Here is a 22,758-nt window from a genome sequence, read left to right as displayed (position 1 = left end):
TGTTTGGCTATAGCATCGATTTTCTCGAATATTGACACCTAAAGGTATTAATTAGCAGAAGTGATTGATCAATTACCTTGTAGTAGAGCCTTAAACATTGCCACTAAACTATACAAACCTAATTTTATACCGGCATCTGAGTCATCAAATCCTTTGAAGTTACATGGTCGACAGGTATGCGCAAGTTGAGAATATTTGCATTCCTACAGGCGCAAATCTAACAAACATGCAGTCACTGTGGAAAAAGTCAATTAGCACTAATTAAAGGAGTAAGAAGTGTGAAGATCCTAGAGCCTTGGCCAAAGTTGGGGCTGGGGCCTTACTCGAGTCTTGGGGTAATAATTGAGTATGGACACCAGCTTCATGAATGCAGGCAGGCTTGCAAGGCTAGGCATGCAAAGGAATGTTACATTGTGAGACTATTCAGGATTTAGGTAGCTTCTGGGTACTGTACAGTACTATTTTTCATGTCTAAACAACCTGACGTTCTTTCAGTCTGTTTTCCTCACCAAACGTATTAATTAAAATCAGATAGATTTCTATAAAGATAGCTAGCATATCGAGTTAAGATAGATATCAACCAGAGTTTGAGAAGTAGTTGAAGTCATTCTGGTGTCTATAATACCTACGTGTATAGGCAATTGTACTGTACACTTACTGCAGTGATCAAACAGTTCTGCATACTAAAAGTGAATAGTTAGCTTGCCAAATAGGTCATTTTGAAAATAAAATATATTACCTTTGACATTTCGTTTTGCAATGTCTTGTATTATTTTCATTTCTAAAGATGTCTCGTGGTGAGGAGGTGTATAGTTTCTATAAGGAGGATAATAATGCCACGCCTTTGCTCCTTGCATCCCAAATCCAAACAGATGAACTTGTCTGCATATCATCATGCTAAAAACGAGAGCTTTGAAACCGCTGGTTGCATGGATGTAGTTGCCTTTAGTACCAACTACTTCTCTTTGTATGTTATACCTCACCGCATAAGCCTTCAACATAATCTGTGCTTGATGTTGAACATACTTGGACAGAGAGTACAAAGGCACAATTCGATTTGATTGACATTTTTTAATAATGACTGCATTCTCCCTCAAAGGACTGTCTGTAGAACGGATATACAGAGTAGGGTGGCTGGTGTTCCTGAAGCAATTAGTATGATCATTTAATATCATAATATCAGCTGGACGTGTCCCAACATATTTCTCATATCCTCTGATTGGTTGATTATTGAGTCGAATAATGACTTCATTTTCGTCGATTACTTTTCCATGAGCATGATTTTTCAAATTTCCTGAAGAGCCAACCAATGAACAAGTGTCATGTGGACAACCATTTAGATACACCAGAGAATCGAACGTCTTCACAACTGCGTCATAGTGATGTTCATCCGGATTATGTTTACTTAGAAACTGGCTACAGCGAAGTATTGGACGCTCTGAATTGCAACCAACGCGTTCCCATAAAGTATGTGTGCAGCGTTGTTTACGTGTACGTGTACCACAAACCAACTCCCATTTCAGTGTACAGCAGACGTCGGGGGATGCTTCAAAACACACTCGAAGGTAGAGGATAGTGACTACTCCAACAACAATCAGAATCCACGGTAGTTTCCGACGAAAGTGGCTGCGTCGATATGTTGTCTTGATTACGAGCGTTTTCACTCTCATCAGAATCGAACGTATCGTTCTCGTGTGTCTCCACGGATGTCACATGCTCATCACGACGTAGTTTAGCTATTAGTAGGCAATGCTATGCATGCAGCAAAGTAATATAGGCGTGTCTTTCAATGAACAACATGCAGAGTTTTCAATCAACAACTCTAGGGCTCCGGTAGGACCAAAAAATGCGTTTAGCGTCTCATTTTCGAGTGTCACATTACGTGTAGCTATAGTAAACATGGGAACGAGATGCAAACTTGCAATAGCTGAATTTGCGTGCTAGACAATGAAGCTATCTATTTGCTGGTGACCAAACACGGATATAGCCTAGAGTCGTGGTCAACAGCGAATACAGTCGTGGGGAGCGCTAATGACTTAATAGTCACCAATGTTTTTGTTTAGGTTGCTCTGTGTTGGACCTATGGCATTACCTGCAGGACTGTGAAAAGCACCCACTACTAAGCAGGTTGTAAGCCATGACTACGCGTGTTTGTGCTAACTGTTGGTTGGCAGTGAGGACATTATGTCAGTTACATTCGGATCTGTAGAAAACATCTGTCTAAACAAATCTCACCAACGGATTCTAGTCAACACTAGAAACGACGGCGCAATCTACCAAACAACCTACTGGAAGATCAGTGTACATGGTTCATTATTAGCCTCGTCCCCAGACTCTCTCGAACTAGTCTTGTCCGGTGCCCGTTGCACTCAAGTTCAGCTATTGCGAGTTTGCATCCCGTTCCCATGTTTGGTAGCTACACGCAATGTGACACTCGAAATTGAGACGCTAAACGCCTTATTGGTCCCACCACAGATTTGCAGAGTAGGTAAGATTGATTGAAATCTTACTAATGCGCATAGGCCTATTGGCGTTGACTAGAGAGATCTTGTGCATTTTGCGCTCTAGCTAGCTACTGCTGAGTAATTACCTCTATGGATCTCAGCTTGTGCACGATGATCAAGAGGTTAATCATAGGTGTGGGAACCGCGGGGGCCCTTGGCCGGCCATGCATGGCCGTCCAATCAGTAGCCTACATTTAGCTAAGGTCACTAAATATAGTAAAACAGACCATCGTGAAGAAAACGAGGAGCTCCAATAATGGCATCCAGGTTGGTACCCCAACAAAGATGCCATTCCTACGCCTCTCGCCACGTTGGAAAAATGAAAATGCATGCGCATGTATAGATGCGTACACATGTATGGATGCATGACCTCCCTACGGGCTTCGCAAATATACAGTTACTATTATCTCCATCTCATGGCAGACTGATTCCCCGTGAGTGTGAACTCGGAGGTGAGTAATGAAGTAGAGGTCCCACCAGCTGTGCTCACTAGAGCACGACCATGCTCCCACCAATTATCTTAAATGGTTCCATTGCTGATCCATTCGTCGTACAAGATAATTGGATAATAACTATTGCTCCACCCGTTTGTCTTTGATATGCAAAAGTATTATCCTTCCAGTTTCGTTTAGAGGAAAGGCTTAGATAATTTCATGAAACAGAATGCCAGACCTAGTCGTTTCTAACGATACCGACATCATCGCGGAAGTCCAAGAAACATCGGAGATATTGATGATTTTCAAAGTTCACACTTATGAGGAACAGGCAGTAGTTCATTGACCCGTTCTTTGCAGGGGTAGGTTTAGATTATTAAATTTATTGTTAGTTAATTAATTTATTGTATGCATTCATGAAGTATATCTAATTCACACAGTTAGCATGCAGCCGAGGACAGATTTCTCATAAATTTAATTAATTTAACGTTGTATGCAAATTTATGTTGTTGCATGCATGAGTATCTCCTTCTGACAATATATCATTAGGTATATATACTCATTCACATGCATTTTTACTCCGTTCTGAAGAATCAGAATTCTCATGAAGAATTTCGTTCAGAGATACCCCGTTCTGAGATCGATTATCTCAAAATAGAATATAGGCCGTTGCAGATCCCGTTCTTTGCCCGGGCTTTTTGCGTTTATTGATTGTTAGTTAATATCCCGTTGAGACAAATTAAAATTTGAAGACCCGGGGATATGCAAAAATAACTTGTCTTCCTCGACGTCCCGGCAATAAACAACACGCTCCGTGCGTATCGTCCGACGTTAAGAACGGACTGTTTAGTTCGGTGCATGGAGATCCGATGGGCCGTTCCAAAAATTTGCGCGCGGGTGGAGGCGGGTTCAACGACCCACTTTTGTTCTAGCTAGACGCTGAAAGAAACTCGCCCGTGCATAGTTTTAGGCATTGTGCAAGAAAACGTTGCCCACGGTTTTGATGTCGTTTGCCAGATTTCTAGCGAGTTTCTGCTCGCAGGAGATGCGTGACGTCGAAAGAATGTGACGTTAAGATGAGAAAAGATTGCTTATACTTGACAGCTGTCCCAGTTCTACGATCCTCTAGCTCTTTTTAGGTGTTTTTACATCTTCATTAATTAAGTCTCTGGTCTATTTGTCACATTTATGTGTACACAAAAGAGTGGGCCTGCAGGTGGCAAGAAATTCATGGTACAAAATAGCAGATGGCTTTACATCCGTGGCTGGTACGTGTGGTTGACTTGTTTGTCAAGAGGAGTGCTCGTCGTATATACATGTACCCATGGCCATAAAGTTTCACAGCTCACGGCTAATTAATTAAATAGCCTATCATAAGTCACAGAGAGATTTTGCTTTTTGTTTGTTTTGTAGATATCATGTTGCTGATTTTGCCTGAAGTGACACCATTTCATGATTACGATTATAATGCAATGCAAGAGCTATGAAACTTTGACGTTAGGTTAATTAGCAAAGGAGGACAATCTTGCTACACGCACTAGCTGCATCTAGTATTTATTTAGCTAAGACAGACTTTCGACAGACAAATGTCGGTTGAATTCTCTTATCACCCTGATCCAGTATTGTGTTGCAAACGTAGTCTATAGTTATGAGGAACTTCAATAGAGAGACCGCTGTCTTTCGCCATAGATACAAAGCATAGAGTGTCTCTGGTATAGTATCGACCAAATCTACACAGCAGCAGCCAAGTCTAGATATAATGCTAGAAGTATATTTGGAACAAGTTATGCATGATAAGTAGCCTTTCGTCAGGAGCAAAACCTTTCAAAGACAACCGTGCAAACAAGAAATTAAAGTAACTAAATTTGCATTAAGTTAATTAAGCAATTGCCAAAGCCATGAGGTCGCATTAAGAACGCGCGCTAAAGTTGTCAGCACATGACGATAATATGGTTACATTTTAGCTCTACGGAAAATAGTAGATTTAATTAATTAATGTTATCGTCATCATCATCGTTGTCAGGGCATTAACCATCATTGACACCAGTTATCTTTCTAAACCTGTACAATTTGAAAATAATTAATTTGCAAACTGCTAAGATCAAATTCTAGAGTAGTAGCCAAACTTAGGGGCACGTGCCCCAACAGGCCTTCTTGTAGCTACGCCACTGTGCGATTGAACTGCTGTAGCAAACAACTCCACAATCACGAATCGGCGAGACTCAGAAGATGAACAGATTGCCGAAGAACGCCAAGTACTAGGTCTGCACGTACTGTGATAAATAGTAGTTTTAGTCTATAAATATATATTATTGAATCGTTTCAATGCTGGTTTTCTTTGTCTTAAAAATTGAAAACGAGGGCCAACAAATGCACAAAGACATGATCATGCAATTGTAGCATATAGATACTGTATGCAAGGGAACAATGCGACTGTCTCTGTGCTTGCTATTGCACCCTATGCTCAAATAATGCCCCATGTTTCAGAACTATAGAAAAATTGTGCCCCATGACGCACTATTCACGGAAATACGGTATGTCAATTTTCACATGCCCAAGCCAACGTTTCTAGATTGGTTTTCAAATTTGGAGATGACTTCTTGCAAGGACAGAAAACAGTTGATGTTTCATGACTCCACCCACTCACCTGCATCATTCTCCAAGTTACTTATCATACTTAGCTCACAGCAGTCTAGACTTTATTAATTGTAATATTTTATGTTATTACAATACGTTATCTGTAAGCGTGCTTGTAATGTACCACAGTTTATTTTACTCTATATTGTAGCTACTTGTGACTAACTAGCTAGAGATAGAAATGTCATTTTGCAATTAGAACGTATCACAAACAATAGCTATTAAAATGGTTTTCAAATTTATCATGTGTTTATACACTGCACTGAGATAACCCTAAATGTTTTTGCATAACTGCAGTAATTTAATTTTTGCATTCTATTAATTAATTAATGAATTAATGGTCAGGTACTTTGATTGATTTTTGTCAAATTTGCCGAGCCCAATTAGCTATAGGCAGTATACTCAGCTACATGCAGGCCAAACAAGACCTCCTCAGAGTTCCAGCCAAGTGTGTTGTCGGCTCTAGATCCTGTCTACCACACCTTCTTGTCACTCTTACCTGTCAAATTCCTTGAGAGGAAACCGGCTTGTGGCCGAGCAACGATTTCATCACAGTTTTGTTAGGTTGCTCACACTCAAGTCGGGCTGCTGCTAGCTGCGTCAGTGCTAATCTGTTCATCATCCATTTCCTGATTCGGTTTCTTGACAGAACTCAACTTCCAATTTCGTCAGTCGAGATGACAACGGGAAAGCGGACACCTGGAGCCTTTGTCTGGCTTGGGATAAGCAGTTTCGTCGTTTTGTGCACCAGCTATGGTTAGACGTAGATAATGCGTGTACTAGCTTTCTGCTCGTTATGTTTTGACTATAAATTGCTAGTTTATGCTTTGGCGTTTGTGCATGTTTGACGGTTCTAGTTTGGTGATGAATCCAAAAGTTCAACGATATCTAGTTGGACAGAATTATTCTAGCATGCCTAAATATCTTCTTTCTACTCTAATTTCTAAGTAGCTAGATGTCACATGATTATACCGCGGTGACTAAACGCCGGTGCTAGTGAGAAAATCTGCAGGAAGACATTGACAGAAAGAGCAGCTTTGCTCTCTTTAGTTATCGCTTAGTTAATAGAAATCAAGACAACTTGCCTTACAAAGTCACAGTTTAATAGGTACTACTTAATAAATAATAGGAATGGGTGTAGACTAGTTATTCATTCATGTAGAGTATACAGGAGTAGGAAGTTTTCCTAGTTTGCAGTGACAAGCATTACAACCTTGTTTTTACCCAACATAATTAGACGCTTTAGTGCATTCTCAGAACCTGGAATAATGCAATATGTGAGGCAGGAAATTTATTGGGGGGTCCATGACCTGTTTGGCCTCACTGTTCCTATGTCACACTATGGCTCAAGTACTGACTGCTTTAATTAATTGCCCATGAGCTAAACTCATGCACGTTGTTGACGTAATATACAGAAGGCTGTATTTGCCAATGAGGACATGGTGAGTCAATTGTTGGGAATTGTGTCAGCTAAAAGTTCTTTCTATTTCATAAAGTAAGTAGTGAATACATGAGTATTTCAGATATCTCTCTGACACAATTACAACCCTTGATCTATTATTCTATTTGACATTGAAGTACATTTGTAGGTATAGTGTCTGCAGCACATGTCACAATATCCTCTATTCATCATTTCAATGAAACTAAACACAGAACATCTACATCAATCAACTTGACGACAGCAGAAGAGCAACCTAACAGACACTTGACAAGCAGACTTTATTCGATGTTTTCAACAACAACTGGTGACAATGGAAGAGACTTCAAAACGAGTTTACTCAGTGACACCATGACTAAAGAAATGCAGTCGTTAGCCAAAGTAGCACCATCTCCGACTCCAACTGTATTGAGGATGGAAATCAGACATGGTGACACCAAACCCTTGTCTGAAACAGAAACAACAATGTTAGCTCCAACTACAACAAAGTTCTACGATAAACGAGTTCTCAAGTCAAATTTACTCGATGGTATCACAGAAGCAAAACTTTCAAAACAGCTACCGATCTATGTTAGTGGCAAAGATTCAATCAATATTACTTGTGGTACATTGTGTCCAACTGTAACTGAAAAAACTGCATACATCAACCGTGCACAGAGAAGGTCAATGTCGGTAAGGATAATCAGAAAGAGACAAGCAGAGAGATTGCCAGAGTCCAGATCAAAGTTGGCAACAGAAGTACAGATATCGGAATTGGTTTCCACTGCCACTAACTACAAGCCTCGATCTCTGACTACGCAAGCAACTCCTACAGCCACTGTCGGACAAAGCGTTGCCACTGCATTGTCTCCATCGGACTATTCTCTGCATGAATCAGTAAACCCAACTAAAGTGTCTAGTACAATGCGATCAGTTCCAATTTCTGATGTCTTCACTACAAGTGATTATCAGACTGTTTCAACGACAACTGGAACAGCGGCCACATCAGTTCTGTCTACCAATCTCAACGTGACCATATTATGTCTCATTATAACATTACCCTTGTTGCTAACTGGCACGGTCCTCCTCGTTATTTGCTGCATTTGGAAAAGAATCGGTTGGTGTTTTTAGATAAGCAGTGGGGCTCACATCGTCTTGGCTACAAACTGTATCTTTGCACAGGTAATGAAGTAAAGAAAGCCATCAACTTGAAGGCCACGAGGTACAACGTGTGTAATAGTTTCAGTGTGTGCCTTAGTCAAGTGACATATTGTTCGGTCTGTCTGTGGCCAATTGCTCCAATATCCATTCTGTCTAGTTTTTGGCTTTACAGTCTATCTGTATGTCTGTACGGTATATTTGTCTGTTTGTCTGTCTGTTTGTGTGTCTGTCTGCTTGTCTTCGTATGATTGTATGCGGCTACGTCTCATGTCTGTCCATACACCATCCAAGCATGTGTATGGACTAAACTTAACTTAACTACTAGGTGTCCACCCGATAGTAAACCGAAAGATTTTGACAATGTTAGTCTCAATTCAGTGGTTCAAGCTCCGATTGATGAAACCAATACTCACACGACTTCTTCACACAATCGTCAAGTGAATAAAACAGAAATCAAGCTGCGAGATCTTCTCCAAGTAAAAGTAGAAGCACCACCACGAGGCAGCCACAGCACATTCCCTGAACGAACTCAATCTACTTCAGACATTGCAGAGTGCTCTAATTGCAATCTTGATGTTTCTGCCACATATTCCTTACGAGAAACGATGATGCAGACGAGACCTACAGCAGCGGGTAGGACTCGAGAAAGTGATAATCAAAGGGCGTCAGTGGATTTGACTTGTGACAGTCGGCCGTATTCGTTTGAAAACTTGTACATTGAAGACGAACTCAAACAAAAGCTGGACGCATTGAAGACGAGTAAACATGACAAACCTATTGATTCAGTAACCAAATCATCTCCTGCTGACAATGTGTTGTCTAATGAATGTGGGCAAACAGAGAAAGGTGGCACGGAGTGTTACCATGAAGGACAATTATCAAGTGAGTCGGATGGATATCATACATACATAAGCATTTCTGTACAGTCATACATACCAGTGATTGATAATATGTATGTATGTAGGTAAGGTAACAGTCAAAGACAGTAACAATTTATCGTATTTGACCGGTTCGCCTGAGTGTGACGGATCCAGTCCTGTACTTCAGACAATGACGGCAAGCACACCCAAGCTAATGGACGAAGGAATACAAGTAAGCAATGTAAGTCATAGGGATAAGAGCATTATATATGTAGAGTTATATCTAATACTTCCTATTGAATGTGAATTGGGCAATTACTTCTACCCATTGTTGCTTCAACTGTCAACTTTTGGGTAACGCCCCTCCCCGTATTTTTCTGTAGTTGCTGCCCTATTTGACGTAAATCCACTCCAGCAAGCATGGCAATTTCATCCGGTTTGGTATGCAAATTCTCGTATTTCAATTTCATCACCAACTCTAGTTCCAAAGAACAACCAAATAATCTTAATAATTGGTCATTAGAGTAGGTATTATAACACATTAGCTCCTTGCTTGGTACAGGTTAGGAACTTATTTTCGTTGTTGAGTAAATATAGAAACACTATCGGCGCCCTCTCATATACTGTACAACACTGGTCTATGACAGTCAATAGTTCTACCTGTACTTACACGTTCTATCTCAATTTACTGCAAAGCATTTTGAGTTAATTAATTAACAACAAAGAACTTTCGATGAACAATAGCATATATAATTATCACAACTACTAAGCACTATATAAAATTTCTAAACTATTCAGTAGAAATTTCACTTCGGCCCATCACCGAAATATTTATGCCACACATTCGAGACAGAAAAACGACTGACAAGTATCGTGATGGTCAATCTGTCTTATGGGATGAGTGTTGTCATGACAATCAAATTCTTTCAGTAGAAATGTTGCCTTTTTCAGAAAATTCCAGTAATCATGGTTGTATAGTAATTGTGTGTTGGTTTTGCAAGGTACCAAGACTGGATGAGGACGATCGCAATGATCAGCAGGACCGTCAATCATCCACTGATGTCGAGCAAATTGATATTGAAATGGACAACGAACAATAGGCATTAATACACATTTGTGAAATATTCAAGTCAGACAATCGCCGAGATGGCGAGGTGCTTCGATAGCTACACGAAATTGTCATGCCAGGTTTGACTGTAATGTGATAAAAGTCGATTACTTGTTTACTGGCTTGTCTGAATGTTATTAAAGTTAGAAACATGAAATATACTAAACAATAGTGCAAACATATCTACACGACTTTGTCCATGAGTATCTGTCAGTGTTAATTACGTCTGGTTCAAAGATTGATATGCTGACAATAAGATCAGCCATAGAGAACAAGCATTGAGCGTAATCAGTCTATGTTGTTATAGTGCACAACAGAGCAAGGCTGGATTAAGGAATTTTTAATGGAGGAGTCAGAATTTAAATTTTTAAGTAGGCGTGGTCATAGTCTTGTTTAGTATTATCACGAATAACCAATTCCAAAGCAGCAGCTATCCTCTACTCAGAACTATAAAACAATCTCAAAGCGTTCTCTCTGCTAGAAATTGTCGAATAATTTTTCAGGGTTGACAGCCCTGTTGACATGCATTAGAATTAAGTAGGCCACTCCAAGAAATATATTAGTTTCTGGTTCGCAGTTCTTCATAATTGACACAACAGGGCGGTTATTGTTATTATCTTTATGCTATGCCCACCAAATAAATTTCAATGGTATTAACTCTGAAGACAAAAATGCTGCATTTTAGATCAATTCCGAATCTACTAACATGATTTGACTTCACTGTTTCCATATCTGTGTACCAAAGGTAAACAAACACAAGCATGGCAATAATGAAGTCTTTGGACTTGCAGCACTCTAAATACATTGGATAGTATCCGGCGATTCTACTGTGCATGTGTAAATAACAATTTTTCTTGATCTGAGTCAAGAATCATGCGGGCAACGACCAGAAACTAATGTTTTTCTTGGAGTGGCCTAAAGTCCTGCAAGACGCTCTTCTCTCATGAAAGATCTCAAATGGTCTACAGTATGTCACAACACAGAGAAAATCTACTCAGGGTCGCAACTGGTCACTGGCAATGGACAACCACTTACTAGATGAATACAAAGGACATCTGAGTCACAGTGTCTAAGACCATTGATCAGATTTACACTTTCATTGCTCCAGAATCAATGCCAACTAGTTTATTCACTAGATTTCATGTTCGTAGATTAAACTTATATCACAGAAATGATGGCAGCTGTGTTCTCATAGAGGTAGGGGTCCTAATCCCTCTGGACATCTCCTAGATCTGCTCATGACAGAGAATGTAATTCACACATGCATGAGTAGCACTGAAAATTATACATAAAATGATATGCTTGTTCCAAGAAATTGGAGACTTTGGGTGCAATTCTGGCAATGAATAAATTTATTCATGCTCCAGAGGCATTGAATTAGGTCACGGCAGAAAGTGAATACACTGCACCGCCACTGATCTCTATTAGCATATCATCAATTCTTAGTTGGCTAACAAATGCTAACAAACATGCTCTCACATACTGAACATTACAGATAGCCATGTCTGTATGTGTGAACATTAAAGTGTTCTAACGTCACTTAATTAATTAACAGCCATATTAATCAAATACTAGCTAATTGTCACTTTCAGTCACTATTTTTGCTCCTGCTAATCAATCCATTTAGTAAGAATTAAGCATCCTACTGCTCCTATGTTTTTCAAGACTACATACCTGCCAACCTCTAGACGTGAAACCCCAGACTTGGGTGCCCAAATGCCCTGGATTTAGCTTACATTCCCGGGACACCACGTACCAACTGTCATGCCCCGTATGATAGTGTCTTCTCTAGTGTTTCAGAGTCTCCCTTGGCCTCTTCAACAGCTTGTTCCTACCAGCTTCCAACATTGGTTCGTGACGAACGCGCAGAAGGCACGGCCTCTCAGTTCTCATCAACATTCGTGCCTACTGTAACATGCATGTGCTGTAGATAGACAGGCCAGAAAATAAGTATAGGTTATTGCCCGCGTTCCAAAGCAATATCATATTTGTTGCCCGAGCACCGTTTATTGCACACGAGCCGTAGGTGAGTGCAATAAACGGTGAGAGGGCAAGAAATATGATATTGCTCTGAAACAAGGGTGATAACCGACTTAGTTACCGGCACGTGGACCTACCCAATGAGCGTTCAAGTACCTGACCATATAGTTAGCGTTCCTGGTTTGGCGGCAGTAACATTTAGTGTAAGGTTTCAGTATCAGCGACAGTCCCATGGCAAGCATGCTATAATTATATAATTGTGAGAGCAGGCAATAACTACGGTATGTGTACAATAACTAAACAATGCAGGCACTTGGCCGAATACAGATATTATTGCACCGTCTACGAGAGCGCTCATCGGGTAGGCGCCATGTGCCAGTAACTAACTCGAAAGACCATTAGAATCAGGACGATGGAACGTGTGTATGACTTCGACTTTTGCTATCGTCTTTCTTGGTTGTATTTGTCTGACTCTGTTCATGGCATTCTGGGATGCCGGGATGGAGGGCCAAATCCCGGGACAATCCGGGGAATTGCAGGATGGTTGGCAGCTATGAGACTAATCTTTTCAAGACTCCAAAATAATTTAGAATTTTTACGAATCCTAATTTTTTAGGCTTTGATGTGCAATATTAGTCATATTTTGATTTAAATTTGTTTATTTATTCTTTCAAACTGATTCAATTCTCTAAACATTTCTAGTTGGGATCTTGAGCTGCACACTTCCGTCTAGTGGTCATGTTGGACACTGTTTAATGTGCACACACAAAAACAAAAGCCCACACAAAAAATGACAATTTTGAGACCAAAATATTATTTTTCTGTTATTCTATTATTTTTGAAAAGCAAAATTTTTGAAAAGATTATTACTTGAAACATCAGGAGCAGTAGGGTACTCAAGTATAAAAAGCAATAACAAAGAAAGTATGTACAACACATAGTATTATCTTAAAGGTGCCCGCTCACGATTCACTGAGCAAGTGTAGACACCCACGCAAACTTGAAAACGTGCCATGATTTCAAGTTGTGTCCTAACGAAGCAGAGCAAGCGAACGTTGTAGGGTGCACCACATTCTATGACATACAGCCTTTATTCCTAGTACAAAGAGAAATGCGAATCACGTCCTTGTTTGCCACAGCAGTTTCACTCCTCGTACTTGACATTTCGAGAAAGCTTTTCAAATTTAAAATTTCAAGTTTGCGTGGGTGTGTCCGTGCGTGTACGTGAATTCGTGACCGGGTACCTTTAATTGTAAATGCCTGAGTCAAACGTCACATGCCTAAAGTCAATGAACATGCATCTGCCACATATACGATAACAACGTACAATCACGTGCTCAGATTTTTTCGTATCAAAACACGATTTGATCGTATCACACTTGAGTATCAAAACCTGACTTATGATTGTTATTATTGTTAACCGTGTAAATTCATTACACAAGGTTCAGACCCAATGTTACTGTACACGTATATCCACTCGAGTCATTTGTGGAGATATAAGAGACGTCGGTCTATTGTCATGCAGCTCACCTTAACAGTGATGACAAAAGTAAACTATCTTTACCCCAGTGAATGTATAGCTACCTCAAAAGCTAGTCACACTCAACCACCATTCCTATACTGTTCTACGATGTCAACTCCGTTCCCTCTCCATTACTCCACGCATACTCTAACTGGATTCTGAACTCCACCATCGGATGTCCCAACAACTTCTAATACAGATGAGACAAGATGCGGTTAGGATTACAGTCTGACATTGTGTTTGTATGTATACCAATATTTTTGCTTGCTCTGGTGTAAGAGTATCTCCTAGTGAACACACCTGGTAGTCTTCAAGCAGTGTAATGACGCCTAGTGAGCGAGTGTGTGTAAATATTTTTTCTTATTTGATTTCTAGAATAGAACCTTTCTTTAGAGTTGTGGGTAATCCGAGTTGTCTCAGCTGTGGTTCTATTGCGTGTGAAAATTCTTCAAGTGGTCCTGAACACACAAACATTTGCCATGAATGACAGCGTGGCAATAGCAATTAATACAAGTGCGTGATATCGACTGACAAGAATGTACCATCGTTGTGTATGTGTGCATGTGTGTGTGTGTGTGTGTGTGTGTGTGTGTGCATGTGTGTGTGTGTGTGTGTGTGTGTGTGTGTGTGTGTGTGTGTGTGTGCGTGTGTGTGTGTGTGTGTGTGTGTGTGTGTGTGTGTGTGTGTGTGTGTGTGAATAAAGCAGATAGTCCGTCAGGGAATTCCAGCCATGAAGGACCAAACTCCCTTACTCTGACAAATGTGTACGACAATTCAAGACAAAATCAGGGATGGAATGCCATAATTGTGAGAGGGAAACAACCAATAAATTAGAACGAATGAAATCAGGATTACAGTGTGTCAATTGCAAGAGATTTTTCTTGAGAATCTCCGACATATGAAAGACATAAATGCCGACAGCCAGTACATAGTTGCCATCATCCTTTGGGATGGGCTACTAAGACCGAAGTGTGTTTGTGTGTGTGTGTGTGTGTGTGTGTGTGTGTGTGTGTGTGTGTGTGTGTGTGTGTGTGTGTGTGTGTATGTGTGTGTGTGTGTGTGTGTGGTGTGGTGTGTGTGTGTGTGTGTGTGTGTGTGTGTGTGTGTGTGTGTGTGTGTGGTGTGTGTGGTGTGTGTGTGTGTGTGTGTGTGTGTGTGTGTGTGTGTGTGGGTGTGTGTGGGTGTGTCTACTCATTGACATGATAGGTTGTTTTGCTGCAAGTGGGTTCTACGATGTCGGACACTTTGAAGGCATTTAGTGCAATCAAATGTAGTGGTTTATTTACTAGGAAAAACTATTGGCAATGCTGGTCTTCCGGGTAGTGCTCTCTTCTCTGCATTATATTTTTAAGAGCTGAATAATTTGCTAATGTAATCAACCATCGATGTGATGGCTCGACTGATTCCATTAGTCTAAGTTAGTGTGTCTCTCATCTGTCTGTCTGACATCCCTTGCTTATTCTGTCATCTTCCTATCTGCCCATTCGTTATCACTCTTCCTTGTTGAATTATGGTGCTCGGTGGTACTTTCATTCTTCACTTTCGGCAGTAAACCGGACATAGAACGTATAGCTCATGTGTCATAGTTAAGCAGCTGTAATAAACACGGTTTTAGTTTCATCTATGTGTTGTCTCCTTACTCCATTCAGTTTTCCAATCATTTGCCATGCATCTCAACATTATGCAATCAACTCACTGAATGGCAAATACGGGCAAACATGCTACAATGAGACATAAACATAAACATGCATCATGTTGTACGAGGAGCAGTAGATATGACAGTAGCAGCAGTGGCATCGCTACACATGGATCTAAGGAGGCCATGGCCTCCCAGTATTAGTAAAGTGTAGCCTAGTAGATGAGACTAGGTCTCATAAAAGTTCAACCCTAGCAGTAGGCTTCCCCAATTTTGGAGGTCCATCAACGCCCTTGATAGCAGTTCATAGGAGTTAAAGTCAGGTATATGTTGACAGATCAAGACCGATGAAGCCCATCATAACAACTTCATCAATGGAAGAACAGAGAGTCAACTGTTTTGTCCTTGTTGCTTTAGACTTCAAGTATCAATACTTTTACTAATAAATTGTCTTAACTCTACGACTGGATTGTGTAATCCACATTCATCATAATGGCAAACAAGACTTAAACCCGCACATTTGGTGGGCAGTAGATATCAAAGAAAGGATTGGATACATGCAAAGAAAGGATTGGATACATGCAAAGAATGAATACGTGAAGTGTCTTCCCGACCCCACAGTTTGTGTGATGGCAGTGTACTAAACGATGTCTCCAACTGTTGCACAATCTTCACTCACTCATTTACTGTAAGCACTACATGCCTAGGTTTCTTGTAAGTTGTATTTTCTTTCACTGCCAGCGTGCTACAAGGTCACTACAGTACAACCTCAGTTATCCAGACTTTTTCGGCGGAAATTAAATTGTCCAAATAATCAAAAGTCGGATAATGAAATGATGATGTGGTGAGCACCTTGACACTTAGTGACACATTGACAGTCAAGTACATAAAAACAAATGTTTAATTAATTAATATACGGCAATATTAAGTCAACTGTGTCTCAACATGTTTACACATTTACACTATTAGATGTAAAAATGTCGTCTACGGTTCTAATTTTGGAGTTCACACGTTTCCATGTTGGAACCACATATTTCCATGTTGGAATGATGTTACGAGGAAAACACGTGAGAAACACGTGCTTTTTGGGCGGAAATAAATTTGTCCCGATAATTGGTGTCTGGATAATTGGGGTTGTACTGTACATATCTCGTGTAGAACAATGTCAGATATGCAGTCAGATAGCCAAGGGTCAAACATGCAAAGGTTGGATGAGTAAGGATACACTGTAACTGTAATAGAACACATTAATTTGAACCTACCAGCATCAAGAACGACAGTAAGAGTTGATGTACTGCCAGACCTCGCGTAGTCCATTTCTCTGTACTTATCGAACCAACTAAACAACAATACAGTACACTTACATCAAAATTACACTTCACTAAATTTGCATCTCACTTGGTCACGTATTCTCTTGACTGATTAGTAAACAACAATCCGACACTGCCTTTTAGTCTCTATAACATCCCACACTCACCATTCATTTGTAACACTACAATTTGGCAATTGGTGTATATACCTGACTAACAAGATGAAGGTTGTCCTTGTATTCCTGTTCAGGTGTTTTACCCAGAGCTAAAGCCATCACCTTGTTTTTGCCAAAGAAAAACCTAAAGAATCGAGCAGTTGGTAGAGATAGATGTGGCATTGCTGAGGCGAGAGAGTACGATTGATGGTAACCTGCTGTGTCTCCACTCTGTTCGAACCTCTTTCAGTTTGCTGTTTCTCATGTTTTCCACGTTGAAGATGAAAATGTTGGCATAGTTGTCACAACATTCTTGAATCTGACACAAGCAAGCAATGGGTAAAGCTTTTAAAATGTTGTCACTTTGAAATTTTGTCTGTCTGTCTGCTATTTGACTGTCCGTCCATCCATCCATTTATCTCTGTCTGTCTGTCTGTCCATCTGTCCGCCTGTCTGTCTGTCTGTCCGCCTGTCTGTTTATCCATCTGTCCATCTATCTGTCTGTCTGTCTGTCTGTCTGTCTGTCTATCAAAATCATACTGTATATTTCCATAAATGAAGTTAGATACAATAGCAAGCAAAGGCTAAGTACAATTTCACGCTGTCCAACTGCTAATTGCAACATGCAAATTTAGTAAAGTGCTGTTAAAAAAACTAGCTTAGAAGTCAAAGATGTTGCTTGGGAATGCTTGTACCAAGCTGGATGTCTTTAGCAGAAACACTCTTGCATCGGTTTTCTGAAGCTGGACGGCCATTCTCTTTCTCCACTAGTCTGTCTGTCTGTCTGTCTGTCTGTCTGTCTGTCTGTCTGTCATCACATTTATTTGAACACTCATCTATCACACATTTCCGCAATGCAAATAACTACATATGCAGTCCAACTACTATCAATGTTGATGAACTAAACTAAACTAAAAACCAACTTTGAAAGAACTAATAACTCTAATAACTCTACATGCAGCTATAATATGTGTAAACCCCTCGTCAGCTAGTGGCTAAAGTACTGATTGACATAAAAGCCACATTTGTTGTCTTCAGTCAATGAAGATAATTTCATTGAGATCACATTCGTGTTGCACTATTGGAGTTAGACTAATAAGCAATTGCTCCAGAAGTCAATAAAATAGACAGACAAACAGACAGACAGACAGATAGACAGACAAACAGACAAGAAAAAAAGAAAAAGATCAAGCATCAAGACGAAAGACTACCAAGTGGCAACCAAATAATCTTCAAGCTTCTAGTCGTCAAACAACTCGGTAGATGGGGTGATGAAGGAGAGCAATACCTCCGTTCTTACAGGTCTCAATCCTTTGACAGAAATGGTCGGCACAACTCAGCACAATTTATCGATTACTGGCAGAAAAGATTGAGTGTTCAGCTACAGCAATGCAATGCAGTAGAGTAATCTAATGCAAGATGTCAAACTGCATTCATCCCCAATAATTAATGTGCTGTAGTAACTGAAGCCCTCTTTGGGTTCCTTGGTAGCTTCCGTAAATGTTCTTTTAGTTCTAAACTTATTCTCCGTAGGTTCTAGCTGTTTCTGTATAGTTGGACTCATAGCTACATATTGTATGTTGCTAGATTCATGTCTTAAATATATGTATTAGACAGACAGACAGACAGACAGGCAGACAACACACAACAATTTCCAGGAGGTTTACTTGTCAGTGCAATTCCATTAGTAATGGAACACTTAGGAGCATGGGGATTAATGCATAAAAATTTCATTTTTTTGGAAATAGCAAAGAAGTCATAGGATGAAGTCGGAAGACTCAATGCAGCAGTTTTATACTCTGCTGCATTTCGTCTTCTGACTTTATCCTATGACGTCTTTGCTATTTTTAATTTACAATTTCCATGCATCAACCCTTCATGCTCCAAAGTGTTGCATTACTAATGGAATTGCACTGACGATTAAACCTCCTGGTAATAGTTGTTTGTTATCTGTCTGTCTGTCTGTCTGTCTGTCTGTCTGTCTGTCAATACATTCACGTACTACATTTCACACAAGACTGTTTGCCTTTCAAACCTGGCTCTTACTTTGAAGCCAGAGATGGACTGGGAGTCCATTTTTGGCTGCCAAAATCGAACCAGGTCCATACTTGGCTTCCAAAATAGACCCAGTCTGTATTTGGCAGTCACTTAAGGACCCTGATCCAAATCCTTCATGTCACCTCCATTCCAGAAATGCCCAAGGGGGCAAACTTCCCTCCAGCTGATGCATTTCAGTTCTCACTCGAATTCTCGAAAGCAAATTAACTTAAACAGCTTGTATACACACATCGAAAAGTACTTAGAAAAACCCTGCAGTTGGTCTCAACATGTCGCTGCATATGAGTTCACATGCTACAACTTTGTCTTCGTCCAACAGCATTCAAACTCGTTTCATCATGCAAGCAGTTTGTCTATATCTACGTCATTGTTATCTTTCAATCTGTCTGCCAATCTGTCAGCATGCCAAGCAGTTGGCGCAATACAAATTTATCCCTAAATCTACTTTGTTGATATTAATTGAATTAGCTATCTCCACTCAACTATTTCTGTACGTTTCGAGTATTTTTAGTCTGCTAACCTCGTGTACGAGCCCTTTCTTCGATTCCAGTCCTTTTCTTTTTGTTCTCGTCAAGGAAACTGTTCACACAACGACCGTCGAGCATCGGGCTGTTCATCACACTCAAGCTTTCTTACTCTGTTTCGCCCTCTTCGACTTCGGCATCCCCAGTTACAACACGTGACTAAATAATTATACGGGACTTTCAGAATATATTGTTATGCTAGTAGCCACTGGCAGCTCTTAGTCATTCAAATATGTTGTTGTTAGCCGGATTCTACAGAAATTGGATCTATAATCATTCGATAATGCGACCAGACGTCATTCGTTTCATATCTTATGGGCGTGGGCGCGGTCAGTTCTTCTTACTGTTACATATCAGCCACTTCTAGCTACTCGTTTTCGTTCGACTTCCCGTTGAAAGGCGTCGCAGCACAGCTCACCGCTTGCTATGAAGACTCGGCTTGTCGTGTGTGTTGTCATTGTTGTCGGTTTGGTTGTGCATCAGATGACTGAAAGTTGTGAGTACAATGTAGCTTCTTTCTGTCGATTTCTTTTGATGTGCGTGTACGAACATGTCGGTTTACACTCGTATACATGACGAACGAGAACGGTACGGGCGTACACGGGTGTGTAGCGAAGCGAATATTTATTGGTGACGGCACGTGCCAGTGATTCCTTTCGGTTCCATTTCGCTGTCGGCTTGACTGTCTGTCTGTCGTGTTTCATTCAGTCTGTTTGGTAACGTGTGTCGATGACTGGTGGCAATTGTGTGGGTGTGATGTCACATCCTATTGGAAGCTATAGCCGTAGGAAATTCCATTTGTTGTTGGGTTTGTTGTGTTCAGTTTGTTGTCCTACATGTGATGATAAGCAAAGGTGGCAGTTACTGTTTGGGTCTACTTAGTCGATTGTTGTTTCAAGCCTGAAGGAGATTTGGTAGGATGTGCGTTTGTTTGCAATATGATATGAGAGACAGGTCTGTTGATGTGGGAGTGAGACATGCCAGTTGTGGTGTGTGTGTGTGTGTGTGTGTGTGTGTGTGTGTGTGTGTGTGTGTGTGTGTGTGTGTGTGTGTGTGTGTGTGTGTGTGTGTGTGTGTGTGTGTGTGTGTGTGTGTGTGTGTGTGTGTGTGTTGATTGGGAATGAGCGGAGTGAGTGAGATTGTAGTCACGTGGTAGTGGAAGTCAGTCGTTCCGGTCTGAATCAGTTGATTCTGTTATTAGAAGATGACACCGACAAATGGTATTGTCACATGGCTTCACTTACTTCCTCATCCGGGCCATTTGTGGTCTGGTCTCCTCTGCATGTATCTACTAACAACTTGTTGCAACTGGGTGTCTGATTTTAAGACCTAGCACTTTACTACAGTAGAGACTGCATTGTTGGTACTTATGTATACCTTCAGGCTTGTAGGGCAGGTTTGAGTCTACCTTGAGTAATGATTTACCTTATTTCCTATTTTCTTAACAGACAAGGGTACTGCAGTTTAGTTATCAACCTGGTGAGTTTTGATAATTAATTAATTATTAGCTAATTAATTAACTTATTTATTTACATTAATTAATAATTTATTTAATTATTTACTTAATTTTAAATTTGTAATAATACTGAACTGTGTTTACATAAAGACTTTGTGACTCAGATTGGCTGATCATATATTACAGTAGGATGTTAGTTAGCCCAACACTTTGGGAGCTGTTCATACTATAACTCTGAATAGTTTGGATAACTGATGTTAACTCTCCTGGTGCACAAGCAGGTGTCCCTGGGTCTCCTAGGCTGCTCATGCACACTAATGTAAACCAAATCCATGTACTAGTATGCTGAACAACAATTGCACAAACACCCAAACATGACTGCACTCTGTAAGGAGATTATGAGAAAGTAGTTTATTGTATAATGTTACTAACTTGACATTGACCTTGCTGAGCATACCTGTAACAGTTTATAGTGGATACTTTTAGATTTCGTCCATCCGAGGCACTCTGCATTTAGTTAACTGATGTTCGGATAACTGACATCCTACTGTATATAATGCTTACATTGAGTTCTAACATGGTGGTGTACAGCTGCAGCTGAGTTGCCATTTTTGTGGGTAATGGGGCAAATTGTGGCCCCAGCCTTTTATTAAAATGTGTGGCCCCAGACTTTTATTAAAATTTGTGGCCCCAGACTTTTATTAAAATTTGTGGCCTCAGGCTTTTATTAAAATTTGTGGCCTCAGACTTTTATTAAAATTTGTGGCCCCAGGCTTTTATTAAAATTTGTGGCCTGATAAAGCAAAGTAATTAATTTAAACTGTTCCAAACTTGTGTGGTTTAGTTATTATATAATAGTTATCAGTTTGATGACAAGGTTTTCAGAGTGTGACTGTTGTGTTGAGTAGTACAGTAGTTCTCCTCTTGGACGACCACCCTCGTGAGCAACCATCTCTTGTTTACGACCAGTTTGGCTTGGCACTGACGAAATTTGTATTGCATGTAACTCTTTTAGCGACCACCTCTCTAATGCGACCAGCGACCACCAAAGTAGGCTCAAAGTTGTCACGTGTCCCCACCTTACCCGACCACTTAGCATTGCTTGTCTCCGCCACTGCATCGATACATCAGGGTATGTACAACAAAAGGAGTGTTGTCACAATCAACCACAGTACTGTAGCACGTTTGCCATGGAAGTAGTCGAATGTCATCTCGTAAACGCAAGATGCTCGCCCTTTATGACAGGATAGTTGTGCTGGACAAGGTAAAAGAAGGCCGTTCTTGTCGCTCAATTGCTGAAGGTCTCAGCGTAAGTAAGACACGGATCCAAGGAATAGTAAGGAACAAAAAGAGTATTAGACAGCAATGGGAAACTGGAGGTTGAACAGAGTGGAAGTACAGCAAGGTTAGAAAGTTGTGCTATGAAGATTTGGACAGAGTTGTTTGGGAGTGGTTCACTTCGGCACGTGCAAAGAACATTCCAATAGGTTGAGTGGCCACATGATCCAAGAACGAGCCCTAATGTATGCTGAGCAGTTCCGACACAGTTCCTTTTCTGGCTCTAACGGATGTTTGGATCATTGGATGAAGCGACACTATGTTCGATTGGCGTGCCTTTCAGGTGAAGCAGCAGTTGTGAACCCACTGTTGTGGATGATTGGCGCTAAAGATTGCTGTCAATTTTTGAGTGGTATGACTTGAACAATGTTTTCAATGCTGATGAGAGACCACTTTTTTGATAGAAACTTAGAGGTAGTCGTCCAAGAGGGGAACTACTGAATTGTAATGGACTTTGGATTCTGTATATAATTAATTGTCTAAGAATTAGTTGGAAGACGTATTAGACAGTGGATAACATACTCATTTGATGAAATTTCTTGATGTGCTGCATAATAACGTCAAGAGACATAATTTCTGTCTTTTTCTCTATTACTTGCCATGTGGGTACCGTGTCTTTATGTTGGTGCAAAAATAAATATAATCAATCAATCAGTAT

The 22,758-nt window shown here is 40.4% G+C and overlaps 4 protein-coding genes across 5 annotated transcripts in view; 2 read left to right on the top strand and 2 right to left on the bottom strand.

Moving 5' to 3' along the window:
• Positions 1-490: 490 nt before the first annotated feature.
• On the bottom strand, positions 491-1,813 carry LOC134177375 (type 2 lactosamine alpha-2,3-sialyltransferase-like). Its single transcript, XM_062644149.1, has one exon. It carries the CDS (start codon positions 1,668-1,670, stop codon positions 684-686), a length of 987 nt encoding a protein of 328 aa, XP_062500133.1. The 5' UTR covers positions 1,671-1,813; the 3' UTR covers positions 491-683.
• Positions 1,814-6,817: 5,004 nt separating this feature from the next.
• LOC134176997 (uncharacterized) lies at positions 6,818-10,305 on the top strand. 2 transcript variants are annotated; one of them, XM_062643697.1, is made up of 5 exons: positions 6,818-8,109; positions 8,175-8,214; positions 8,479-9,035; positions 9,118-9,245; positions 10,015-10,305. In XM_062643697.1, the coding sequence occupies exons 1-5, from the start codon at positions 7,302-7,304 to the stop codon at positions 10,111-10,113; spliced, it is 1,632 nt and encodes a 543-aa protein (XP_062499681.1). In that variant the 5' UTR covers positions 6,818-7,301; the 3' UTR covers positions 10,114-10,305. The 2 variants fall into 2 exon arrangements, with proteins under 2 accessions (XP_062499681.1, XP_062499680.1); XM_062643696.1 differs by having other exon boundaries at positions 9,118-9,254.
• A 3,290-nt stretch (positions 10,306-13,595) lies between these two features.
• LOC134176893 (mRNA turnover protein 4 homolog) lies at positions 13,596-19,471 on the bottom strand. The gene is made up of 9 exons (XM_062643567.1): positions 19,419-19,471; positions 19,303-19,361; positions 16,940-17,043; positions 16,779-16,869; positions 16,658-16,716; positions 16,522-16,598; positions 14,007-14,081; positions 13,876-13,952; positions 13,596-13,813 (listed from the first exon to the last, which is right to left on the bottom strand). Exons 1-9 carry the CDS (start codon positions 19,444-19,446, stop codon positions 13,727-13,729), a joined length of 657 nt encoding a protein of 218 aa, XP_062499551.1. The 5' UTR covers positions 19,447-19,471; the 3' UTR covers positions 13,596-13,726.
• Positions 19,472-19,506: 35 nt separating this feature from the next.
• LOC134176909 (protein eyes shut-like) overlaps positions 19,507-22,758 on the top strand; it is a 9,967-nt gene continuing 6,715 nt past the window's right edge. Inside the window, exon 1 of the mRNA XM_062643590.1 lies at positions 19,507-19,802. Coding sequence (XP_062499574.1) covers positions 19,733-19,802 — 70 coding nt within the window. The 5' untranslated portion in view covers positions 19,507-19,732. The remainder of the gene's footprint in view (positions 19,803-22,758) is intronic.

The sequence above is a fragment of the Corticium candelabrum genome, chromosome 3, assembly GCF_963422355.1.
Source record: "Corticium candelabrum chromosome 3, ooCorCand1.1, whole genome shotgun sequence".
In the NCBI taxonomy this organism is placed as follows: domain Eukaryota; kingdom Metazoa; phylum Porifera; class Homoscleromorpha; order Homosclerophorida; family Plakinidae; genus Corticium; species Corticium candelabrum.
This window is presented reverse-complemented; position numbering and strand designations above follow the sequence as displayed.

Coding starts and splice junctions, on each gene's coding strand:
- LOC134177375 (XM_062644149.1), bottom strand. CDS start 1,670: ATGAGAGTGAAAACGCTCGTAATCAAGACAACATATCGACGCAGCCAC.
- LOC134176997 (XM_062643696.1), top strand. CDS start 7,302: ATGTTTTCAACAACAACTGGTGACAATGGAAGAGACTTCAAAACGAGT. Junction 8,215..8,478: donor ATCAACTTGAAGGCCACGAG/GTACAACGTGTG, acceptor CTTAACTACTAG/GTGTCCACCCGATAGTAAAC. Junction 9,255..10,014: donor AAGGAATACAAGTAAGCAAT/GTAAGTCATAGG, acceptor TGGTTTTGCAAG/GTACCAAGACTGGATGAGGA.
- LOC134176893 (XM_062643567.1), bottom strand. CDS start 19,446: ATGCCGAAGTCGAAGAGGGCGAAACAGA. Junction 19,362..19,418: donor GTCGAAGAGGGCGAAACAGA/GTAAGAAAGCTT, acceptor TTGTGTGAACAG/TTTCCTTGACGAGAACAAAA. Junction 13,814..13,875: donor CAGAGCAAGCAAAAATATTG/GTATACATACAA, acceptor CATCTGTATTAG/AAGTTGTTGGGACATCCGAT.